The sequence below is a fragment of the Hypomesus transpacificus genome, chromosome 21 (assembly GCF_021917145.1).
Source record: "Hypomesus transpacificus isolate Combined female chromosome 21, fHypTra1, whole genome shotgun sequence".
NCBI classification, from domain to species: Eukaryota; Metazoa; Chordata; class Actinopteri; order Osmeriformes; family Osmeridae; genus Hypomesus; species Hypomesus transpacificus.
In genome coordinates this window covers 1,297,871-1,308,177 of record NC_061080.1, presented here as the reverse complement: position 1 = coordinate 1,308,177, position 10,307 = coordinate 1,297,871, and the positions used below count along the sequence as shown (strand labels likewise).

Sequence of the window (10,307 nt, the reverse complement as noted above, 5' to 3'; positions counted from 1 at the left end):
TCGTCTTCTCATATTTCGGGAACAAAACCAACAAAAATGTTTTTTATTATTTGTGATTTGAATTTGATATTGTAACATTTGCAATCAAATTGATAAAATACATCTAATTGAAATACAGGAGATATACAGAACGATGTTCTCCACATAACAAGTCAATCAAACTTCTATTAATTCATAAAAATAAGATGCACTACTTTGCACTGAAGTATAAACTAACTAAACTATATGGGGCCAAAATCGTCCCGGAACGCAAACGTACGGTGCTGGGTTGCACGTCGGTAAATGGACCTTAAAACACTTTAGAGGGCAAGGTTGTTCCTCCTGCTTTTGTATTTACATGTCAAACTGAAGTAATATGTGGGTTGCCAGGCGATTTGTGTCTTCAGTCGCACAGGGAGGTACTTACTTTACATTAATGCCATTTTGCTAGTGTTACCTTCATTACTTCAAAAGTATGCTTTGCAGACTGCAAATTTGCAAAGTTAGTAGCTATCTAGCTAGTTTCATTCCAACCTCACGTGAATATTTGTGTTATTCTGCAGGGAAACATGGCTTATTCTTGCGTCCACAAGGCTCACTTCCAGAGTTAGAACTCCGATATCTGCAATGTACGTGTTGTTGGAGAAGCCGCATTCCCGTTGCGGGCTTTGAAACACTGAATGCCACCCTCTCATCTTCAATTCCGTGCGAGGATGACAAGTCCCTGGACGCCTGCTACTCGCCGGAGCAGCGAGCAGTCATTCTGCAGTTGCTTAACAGTGCAACCGAAACAGAACTGGCGGGTGTCAAGCTCCTACGTGGCCGCAAGTGTCATAATATTGTTGAATACAGGACTAGAAATGGCCCTTTTCAAAATTTAGAAAGCGTCATAAATGTACCTCTCCTGAAACACAAAAGTGCTCTGATCGTATTCGACTCGATACTAAACCCACAAATATCTCAGAAGAAAAAAGTGAAAATTCAGCTAGCCAAATTCATCCGACCAGAGGTTGACAAGTCGTGGCTAGTGGTAAGAAGCTTAAGCCTGCACCGTTCCATTGGCCCCATTTACAACTTAAAACTGCAGTTAAAATATTAATTTGATTTCTCCCTAGAAAGCCAATTCAATTGTGTCTATCGTTTGTGGGATGAATAAAATAGCCTGGGCACATCTGGACAGAGATATGAGTGTGCTGGATTGGCGGCATGAAGCATGCCATAACTTCATGGTTGGGACCTACTACGCTTCCTCCTACTTGGATGATGTAAGTTTATTCAACTGCGTATTTTACAATACGTATTTTAATATAACAGCACATGTATAACAGTTGCTTTCGCCCGTAGATCTCCGCAGTGGTATCCCAACTCCCCCCTGCTGACTTCTATGTGGTGGAGAAGTCGTCCATCACTATGCAGAACACCAACCTGTTCCCCATCATGGCCCACATGCGGACCGTGGAAGCCATGTTGTTCGCCCTCCTGGAGCCCAAAGCCCCCCACCAGGACCTCGCCACCCCTCCAAAGGTCCTCAACATGATGCGGGTCGCGGTGGGCCGCCATTTTGGCCTGATGCTGCGCGAGTCGCGCACCAGCGGTTCCCAGTTGGTGCAGCAGATGATGAGCGAGTCGTCGGTCCAGAATTCTCTGAGGGTGAAGTTCCCCACGCACCTGCTGGTGAAGTACAGGGACGCCTTCCAGATGGGGAACAAACGAGAGGAGATGAGCGACGCGCTGCTGCAGGCAGTGGCGTTTTATGAGCTGCTCAATGAACCGAGTTAAAACGGGACCTTTACCTCAGTCCTGGTAGATTTCTCTTTGGCTTCTGGTCTGGGTTATACAAAGGAGAGAGAGATTGGGAGGTGGGGAGTCGCCCAAAAAATCCTTCATGGGAGAGTGAATGGACTATTTAAATATGTTTTCAGATGTACTCTGGAATAGAACAAGACTCATTATTTCCCTTCTGTTTTGGTGCATTGATTTTCAATATTGTAAAAGACAGATGTTATGAACATGTTTCACAAAGCCTATTGCTTTATACAAATATGTTCAACACAGAAATATCTCAGACATACACGCCAACTCACAGTACTGTTACATAAAAAATACTTAATTTTATTCACGTGTTCATGGGTTGTATTGTATTTTTCAGCGCTACTTATTTCATAGAATCAACACTCATCAACACCGTTGTATTACCACGCAATAAAGATGCACAGGTCAATAAGGAAAGTCTTCGGCAAGGAGCTGGATGGTTGATTTTGAGAGTCCAAGTTGAATACGGCTGAAGTAATGCTGAAACCTAGGACAAATATATAGTCATGAGCAATGTTATCTTGTGCAGTGGTTACATGCCAGCTGACATGAAGAGCTGGCATGTAACCAGAGTGAAAGGGTGAAGAGCTGGCATGTAACCAGAGTGAAAGGGTGAAGAGCTGGCATGTAACCAGAGTGAAAGGGTGAAGAGCTGGCATGTAACCAGAGTGAAAGGGTGAAGAGCTGGCATGTAACCAGAGTGAAAGGGTGAAGAGCTGGCATGTAACCAGAGTGAAAGGGTGAAGAGCTGGCATGTAACCAGAGTGAAAGGGTGAAGAGCTGGCATGTAACCAGAGTGAAAGGGTGAAGAGCTGGCATGTAACCAGAGTGAAAGGGTGAAGAGCTGGCATGTAACCAGAGTGAAAGGGTGAAGAGCTGGCATGTAACCAGAGTGAAAGGGTGAAGAGCTGGCATGTAACCAGAGTGAAAGGGTGAAGAGCTGGCATGTAACCAGAGTGAAAGGGTGAAGAGCTGGCATGTAACCAGAGTGAAAGGGTGAAGAGCTGGCATGTAACCAGAGTGAAAGGGTGAAGAGCTGGCATGTAACCAGAGTGAAAGGGTGAAGAGCTGGCATGTAACCAGAGTGAAAGGGTGAAGAGCTGGCATGTAACCAGAGTGAAAGGGTGAAGAGCTGGCATGTAACCAGAGTGAAAGGGTGAAGAGCTGGCATGTAACCAGAGTGAAAGGGTGAAGAGCTGGCATGTAACCAGAGTGAAAGGGTGAAGAGCTGGCATGTAACCAGAGTGAAAGGGTGAAGAGCTGGCATGTAACCAGAGTGAAAGGGTGAAGAGCTGGCATGTAACCAGAGTGAAAGGGTGAAGAGCTGGCATGTAACCAGAGTGAAAGGGTGAAGAGCTGGCATGTAACCAGAGTGAAAGGGTGAAGAGCTGGCATGTAACCAGAGTGAAAGGGTGAAGAGCTGGCATGTAACCAGAGTGAAAGGGTGAAGAGCTGGCATGTAACCAGAGTGAAAGGGTGAAGAGCTGGCATGTAACCAGAGTGAAAGGGTGAAGAGCTGGCATGTAACCAGAGTGAAAGGGTGAAGAGCTGGCATGTAACCAGAGTGAAAGGGTGAAGAGCTGGCATGTAACCAGAGTGAAAGGGTGAAGAGCTGGCATGTAACCAGAGTGAAAGGGTGAAGAGCTGGCATGTAACCAGAGTGAAAGGGTGAAGAGCTGGCATGTAACCAGAGTGAAAGGGTGAAGAGCTGGCATGTAACCAGAGTGAAAGGGTGAAGAGCTGGCATGTAACCAGAGTGAAAGGGTGAAGAGCTGGCATGTAACCAGAGTGAAAGGGTGAAGAGCTGGCATGTAACCAGAGTGAAAGGGTGAAGAGCTGGCATGTAACCAGAGTGAAAGGGTGAAGAGCTGGCATGTAACCAGAGTGAAAGGGTGAAGAGCTGGCATGTAACCAGAGTGAAAGGGTGAAGAGCTGGCATGTAACCAGAGTGAAAGGGTGAAGAGCTGGCATGTAACCAGAGTGAAAGGGTGAAGAGCTGGCATGTAACCAGAGTGAAAGGGTGAAGAGCTGGCATGTAACCAGAGTGAAAGGGTGAAGAGCTGGCATGTAACCAGAGTGAAAGGGTGAAGAGCTGGCATGTAACCAGAGTGAAAGGGTGAAGAGCTGGCATGTAACCAGAGTGAAAGGGTGAAGAGCTGGCATGTAACCAGAGTGAAAGGGTGAAGAGCTGGCATGTAACCAGAGTGAAAGGGTGAAGAGCTGGCATGTAACCAGAGTGAAAGGGTGAAGAGCTGGCATGTAACCAGAGTGAAAGGGTGAAGAGCTGGCATGTAACCAGAGTGAAAGGGTGAAGAGCTGGCATGTAACCAGAGTGAAAGGGTGAAGAGCTGGCATGTAACCAGAGTGAAAGGGTGAAGAGCTGGCATGTAACCAGAGTGAAAGGGTGAAGAGCTGGCATGTAACCAGAGTGAAAGGGTGAAGAGCTGGCATGTAACCAGAGTGAAAGGGTGAAGAGCTGGCATGTAACCAGAGTGAAAGGGTGAAGAGCTGGCATGTAACCAGAGTGAAAGGGTGAAGAGCTGGCATGTAACCAGAGTGAAAGGGTGAAGAGCTGGCATGTAACCAGAGTGAAAGGGTGAAGAGCTGGCATGTAACCAGAGTGAAAGGGTGAAGAGCTGGCATGTAACCAGAGTGAAAGGGTGAAGAGCTGGCATGTAACCAGAGTGAAAGGGTGAAGAGCTGGCATGTAACCAGAGTGAAAGGGTGAATCTTACCAGCCACCGGCCTGCTCCTGGGATCTTTGTGACTGACAGATGGTGCGCAGGATAGGCAGGTAGTCCACTGCAATAGCCTGCTTGTTGCCCATGGTAGAAAAGGCTCTGCTTGTGAAGACCGTCTTGTTGATGTCGTATCTTCTTTGGCTCACACTGGGGAAAAACATTTTTTTTGTTGGTGTGCATCAAATCGGAATTGAGTAAGTAGAGAATTAACTGCCTTGTGGATGACAATTAGTCATAAAGATTCAATAAGTAATTTCCATGTTAAGTCACCCAACATCTGCCAGGAGGACATACCTTGGTTCCAAAATTGAAGTGTGAGTGAAGCTGAAAATCTGTCTGTGTGAAGCGACTGGAGAAGTGACTTCCTCTGTGACCCCATCCTTACACCCCTCCCCCAAATCCTGCCCTGTCCCCATAACCCCTGACACCACAGTGTGGCACGTGTGAAAGGCCAACGCTTCAAGAGCAGCCTGGATCTCAAACACCCTCTCCAAACTACAACTCCCATGCTCCTCCTCTCGCATCTCATCCAGCAGTCCGTCTTTCACCCGGGCCCCTGTCCAGATGAACTCTCCTGATCTACATGGGCCGGCTGTGTGAAGGTCTGGGGTGGGAAGGGTAGAATCCAGGTGGGACATAAGGTCCATGAAGTCAGCTAGGGCATCTAAACTCTGGGATTCAAGCCTCCGTGCCTGGTTTAAAGTCGTAGGCTTGTCATTAGTGCCAGAGGTCCTTGAATGAATGTTCAACGACAGCGAGGTTCTTTGTGGTGAAACGCTGTGAATGGACCCGGGGTCGGAAACCCGGGCGCGTTTCCTTCTACTCAGTCTAGAAGTCCTGGTGGGGGCGGTGCAGCTTAGCTCTGGAGTCTGGGGGTGGATGTCGACCGGTCTGGGATGATTCTGCGGCCCAGTTTGAGCCACTTCCTCTGGGATGGAGAGTGAAGCAGGTTGGGTTCGAGCTGGTGAGCGTGAGAGGAGCTCCAGGTTTGAGTACAGCAGAGGAACGCCTCTCCTCCAACTCTCTTTAAGCACCTCCATGAGCTTTATAACTTCCGTATCCATCAAGGATTTCTGAAAGTTCGCCAGCTCTTGTCCGAGATCAGCATTAAGAAGACCCAACATGCTTGGAGTACATCTCAGCTCACAATGAGGAAGACGGCATAGAGGCCTGCGGTCTTTAGACTTGGGGTCCACCGTTACAGGAACCTTGGAAGTTTCCGGAGCTTCCGTCTGAGGGCTCCGCTTCTCTCTACTGCTGCCCCACAACTGCACCTGCAACACGCTACGTCTGATGTCACCACGGGTCACCTCAAGAAGGGAAGTGATGTCACCAGGCTCCGTCCTGATGTTCTCGGCCAGACACAATAGCCGCAGGTAGCTGCACGCGTTCACCTTGGGAGTACACGAGATATGAATATATGCAGGGCGGAAACAGATCAAGTCGTACTACGTTTACCAGTTGCCCGTGAGACTTACCGTTGAGGGCGTTTTGAAAAGAACCGCTTCGAAGTTGGCGTTGAATATTGCACGGAATGAAGGATCTGGTGACAGTTGACTTTTAGTATGACGTATGTATTTATGGACCAATGGATGATTCCTCAAATCAACATTCATGCTAGGCTTATTTGTCAGAGGTCCTTACCGTCTGTCGTCAGGATCACAGGTCTTTTGGTTGTTGACATAAAAGTCTTGATCGCCGAGAGGAATCCCACGTCGTCATCAAATATGATATCGACCTGTGAATACAGCACAATATTTACCGTAGGAGATAGGACACACAGACATTGTTTGACTGAGTCATGCCTCCAGCTTTTGATTTACCTCTTCAAACAGAATAAGGGATGTGGTCGTCATTTTATGCTGTCCCCCGGTTGCTGGTTGTTCATTGTCTGGTGACGGGTAGTTAGAGGAAGTCTGGATATCTGTGTTTTTAGATGACAGACCGTCTACAGCGATACCCTCTGCTTTGCTCTTCATCTTGAAGAAGTTGGCCAGTGTGATGGCAGCTTGCTTGCCCTTTCCTTTATGCCTTGCACTGCAAGAGTTCCGTTTTGGAAACTTCCTGGATGATGAGACAAGCCTTCTTGAGGAGGTTTCTGTCCCTGTAAAGAAGGGTTTGAATCAATATGTCATTGCCTATCAAGAAGAACGTTCTAGGTTAGTAAAAATAATTTGTACAAAATATATTTTGTATTACTGAAGATGATTTCAGGGGTAGGGTTAATTACCAGACAAGGTGTCAGGTTTGGTGGAGCTGCTGTTCCTGAGGTAAGTAGGTTTGAGGAGGGCTTGTCCCTGAATGTCCACCAGGTGGGACTGGGTGGCCTCTTTCAGCTGAGTCAGCACATGGCGACCGTTGCGCTGGCAGGAAGCGTTCACCTCGAACACCTGACCACATAGGGAGTCAGGTGGCTGAGAGGTTAGGGAATCGGGCTAGTTATCAGAAGGTTGCAGGTTCGATTCTTGGCCGTGCGTATGACTATGTCCTTGGGCGAGGCACCTCACCATTCGGGGAATGTCCCTGTACTTACTCTAAGTCGCTCTGGATAAGAGCGTCTGCTAAATGACTAAATGTAAATATAGATCCATGAAAACTAAGCAAAGGAAGGCTCTCACAAAAGACAGCTTACCAACACCACAGTACCGAATACACGCTCACGACTACTCAACCATGCACTGTGGATGCACAGAAGTATGTGACAGAATCGGCAGGAGTCGGTGCTGTGTGAGTGGACCGTCACAGGAAGGTATTAGCAGGGTGGACCCTTCCCTGAAGCCCACCTTAAAGCCCAGCTCCAGGGCACAGGCGTACACAGAGGCCGTCTTCCCCACCCCGGAGGGACCTGTGATGAGCATGGTGGTGGACAGCTCTTCTCCCTCCTCTTCCACACAGGCATCTCCCTGGAAGTCTCCGCAGTCCCATGAGTCTGCATGGGACACACCACAGACACCTTCAAATACCATTCACTGTATTCTTGACTTACTCCCCCTGTAAACTTTAGTTTTATGACCATATTGTTTTCTATTCTTATCGTTTTTTTTCTTGAGCAATGTTGGAACCTTCGATCGCTGGCACAAGAACTTCCGTCGGGTTTTACCAAGTTTTATCTTGTAAACGCGGCAAACACTTCTGAGTAACTGTAGTATACTGTAGAGGATAAGCGTTGGTGTAAAAGTATTTTGGAGGTTACCATTGCTGTTGTCTTCCTGTCTCTTCTCCAGGTCCCTTCTCCTCTCTTCACAATCCGCTCGCAGTTTCCACCTCCTTAGCCAACTGCTTAAAGTGACAGTTCATGAGAAACAGGTGGGACTCTACGTTCGTTGTGACAGGGTGAGAATTCATTTTCAAAATCACCTGTGGAGCTTCTTCACCGATGAGGAGTTGCCGATGACCTCGCTTGAGTTCTGAGGGCAGTACTTGTCCGTCCAAAGCATATCTTCAATGTGTTTATCTTCTATAGGACAGGTAAATAATGATCACAATGCTAAGTCATTGAAAGACAAAAAAAAAAAACTTACAAAAGATCAACCTTGAGACACCCTTACCTCTCCTGTGGCAGCTTAGAGTTGCCCCATCAGAGTCTGGTTGATGTGCCTGGTCAGGCTTTGGTTCATCACTCGGACCCAGGCAAAGGCTCTCCTCCAGCTGCCTCAGCCTGTGGGTCCGGCTCAGCCTGCACTTCCCGGGCTGGCCCCTTGCTGGAAACACCGCGGAGCTCCTACTGGCAGATTCGGAAGGGGAACCACTGACCAGGGTAAGGGCCTCCTTCTTCGCCATCTCCTCCAAGTCATACCTCCAGCGCTTGGGAAGCTTCTCCGAGTCTCCTCTCTCGTTTTGATGAAGTTTCCGTTTGGCTAGCGCTGGGTTTAGCATGGATGGAGGGTTGCTCAAAGCTGCTGCTGATGGAAACGAAGGTTACCGCAACTGTATTCTAAAACACGATAACAACACACCAAAACAGTACTGAATTAAGACAGTAAACTTATATCTTACCAGGATATTTTAACACTTTACTGTGTTCCTTGTATTTCTTCTGTAGTGCGGCAAAGATTCTTTTGACTGGGAACACAGGGTTTGACTCTTGTATTTCTACAAGGCATCTATTTTGGACCGGTCCAGAAAATTCCTCTCTCCAAACAGAGTGGGTAGTTGACATTGTCTGATAAGCTGAATTCGACTCTGTGACTTCTAATTCGAAACCCTGCTTGATAGACAGGCCTACCACATTAGATTTAGTTTGTTGATGCTGTTTGTCAAAACCAGTTTGAGTCCCTTCACTCTCCAAGTGCTCTTTCTTAGTAAAAATTGATACAAACATCTTCTCCTCTGCCCCATGTTTTGGTATTGTGTGTGCTTCGGTTCTGGTTCTGTCCAAGTTTGACTCAACTGTGGTGCCGTTAACCTGAACAGTGTCACTGGAGTTGCTTGACTCTGAAATGACTATAATTCCAGTGAGCTCTGAGGGTTTATCCTTGAGTAGACAAACAGATTTTTGTTGTTTTCTTTTATTGTTGACTTTTTGTTATTGCAGCTTTTTAAAACCAGAAACTTCCATGTTCCAATATGTTTCAACGTGACATGGTAGCATGTTCGAGTTGTTGCTTGCTCGTGGAATACTCCTCTCAAATCCTTGTTGTTGAACTCTTCTGAAGTAGTCCTGGACGTTTTGGGATTTGGAGTGCCATGGCCACTGATTTCTTTCCCATTGTCAAGGCTGACTTCTCAAAAACAACATTTTGTTTGTCTTGAAATTGCACACGGCTGTGGAAGAAACCCTCTGTTACAGGTTTACGTCGCAATATGTAAATTATTTTCCACGCTTGGTTGTCAATGTGACCGAATCCGAAAAGTTTTTTTTAAAGAATTATCCTGTTAGTTTTAGGTGTAACAAATAAAGTTTCACGAGAAAAGCTTTTCCGCACTGTTGCCAACAAAAAGTAGGGTACAATCTGTCAGCTATAGCTACAACTTCATCATGCAAAGAGCACTAGTTATTTTCGCTGCTTCAGTCCCAAGTTTCCTCGAGTTTCAAGATAATCCTTGGTCATCCAAATCATAACTTTAATCAAGTTTCCATATTACGGCATTTCCACAAAGTTTGTAATATTAACTCTAGGCATCTGGCTTTTAGACACCCGGTGAGCTACATCAACCTAGGCTTGCAAACGACGGATGCATAATGCTTAACCCTCGCGCTGTCCTCGTTGTCATCCAGGTGGCACTGTCAGCAAACCCCTCTCCGATTTACTCCGATTTTATTCTGTAGACCCCTCGTGTCGTCGGGGTCAACGAGGCATAGAAATGGGTTTTGGTGTAGCAATTGTGTGTTACTCGTTGATAATATCCAATGCATTGTAGTTCACATTACATGACAGTGCTTAGATTTCAGCCTAAACAGGTCACATACTCTAATAAACTGTACTTCATCTTATCCACATACTACTGACGAGATTTAGACCTTAAAATCATTTTAGGATACCTTTACTTTGTAATGCTATGAAAGTAAATGTGTATTTTATGTATTTTTGTATAAGGAAAAGTTGACACTGCGGTGGATCAAAAACAGAGCCCCACCCCCTCGGCTTGAGGCAATGGCCCCGGTGGATGTAGGGGGTATTGCATTTCCCATTTGCAGACCGACTCCTACAGTCGTTTGTATTCTCATTACTCCATTCAAAATATCCAAAACTATTTTCCCCAATAAATTTAGTCGGATTCTCGAACCTGGCTCATACTACTAGCTTTTTCATAGAACAATGTTCCTAGATTATT

The 10,307-nt window shown here is 46.5% G+C and overlaps 2 protein-coding genes across 4 annotated transcripts; one reads left to right on the top strand and one right to left on the bottom strand.

Moving 5' to 3' along the window:
- The first annotated feature begins 8 nt into the window (after positions 1-8).
- Positions 9-1,848, top strand: tefm (transcription elongation factor, mitochondrial). Its single transcript, XM_047043582.1, has 4 exons — positions 9-398; positions 543-1,009; positions 1,095-1,244; positions 1,324-1,848. Exons 1-4 carry the CDS (start codon positions 356-358, stop codon positions 1,756-1,758), a joined length of 1,095 nt encoding a protein of 364 aa, XP_046899538.1. The 5' UTR covers positions 9-355; the 3' UTR covers positions 1,759-1,848.
- atad5b (ATPase family AAA domain containing 5b) lies at positions 1,581-10,066 on the bottom strand. 3 transcript variants are annotated; one of them, XR_006957787.1, is made up of 14 exons: positions 8,529-10,066; positions 8,081-8,434; positions 7,890-7,989; positions 7,726-7,808; positions 7,316-7,461; positions 6,763-6,922; positions 6,356-6,636; positions 6,177-6,270; positions 6,011-6,075; positions 4,827-5,926; positions 4,527-4,679; positions 2,176-2,278; positions 1,773-1,860; positions 1,581-1,670 (listed from the first exon to the last, which is right to left on the bottom strand). XR_006957787.1 is itself a non-coding variant. In XM_047043539.1 (13 exons), exons 1-12 carry the CDS (start codon positions 8,851-8,853, stop codon positions 2,197-2,199), a joined length of 2,943 nt encoding a protein of 980 aa, XP_046899495.1. In that variant the 5' UTR covers positions 8,854-10,066; the 3' UTR covers positions 1,821-1,908; positions 2,176-2,196. The 3 variants fall into 3 exon arrangements, 2 of the variants coding, with proteins under 2 accessions (XP_046899495.1, XP_046899496.1); XM_047043539.1 differs by lacking the exon at positions 1,581-1,670 and having other exon boundaries at positions 1,821-1,908; XM_047043540.1 differs by lacking the exons at positions 1,581-1,670; positions 1,773-1,860 and having other exon boundaries at positions 2,197-2,278; positions 8,081-8,431.
- Between the last annotated feature and the right edge of the window lie 241 nt (positions 10,067-10,307).

What these genes read in the sequence shown, in the direction of transcription:
- tefm (XM_047043582.1), top strand. Translation starts at nt 356, where the DNA reads ATGTGGGTTGCCAGGCGATTTGTGTCTTCAGTCGCACAGGGAG. An exon ending in GTCTTCAGTCGCACAGGGAG is followed by an intron (nt 399 to 542) that starts GTACTTACTTTA and finishes GTTATTCTGCAG; the next exon opens with GGAAACATGGCTTATTCTTG. An exon ending in CTTCCTCCTACTTGGATGAT is followed by an intron (nt 1,245 to 1,323) that starts GTAAGTTTATTC and finishes TTTCGCCCGTAG; the next exon opens with ATCTCCGCAGTGGTATCCCA.
- atad5b (XM_047043539.1), bottom strand. Translation starts at nt 8,853, where the DNA reads ATGTTTGTATCAATTTTTACTAAGAAAGAGCACTTGGAGAGTGAAGGG. An exon ending in CCCTTATTCTGTTTGAAGAG is followed by an intron (nt 6,271 to 6,355) that starts GTAAATCAAAAG and finishes CTGTATTCACAG; the next exon opens with GTCGATATCATATTTGATGA. An exon ending in CAGGAGCAGGCCGGTGGCTG is followed by an intron (nt 2,279 to 4,526) that starts GTAAGATTCACC and finishes TATTTGTCCTAG; the next exon opens with GTTTCAGCATTACTTCAGCC.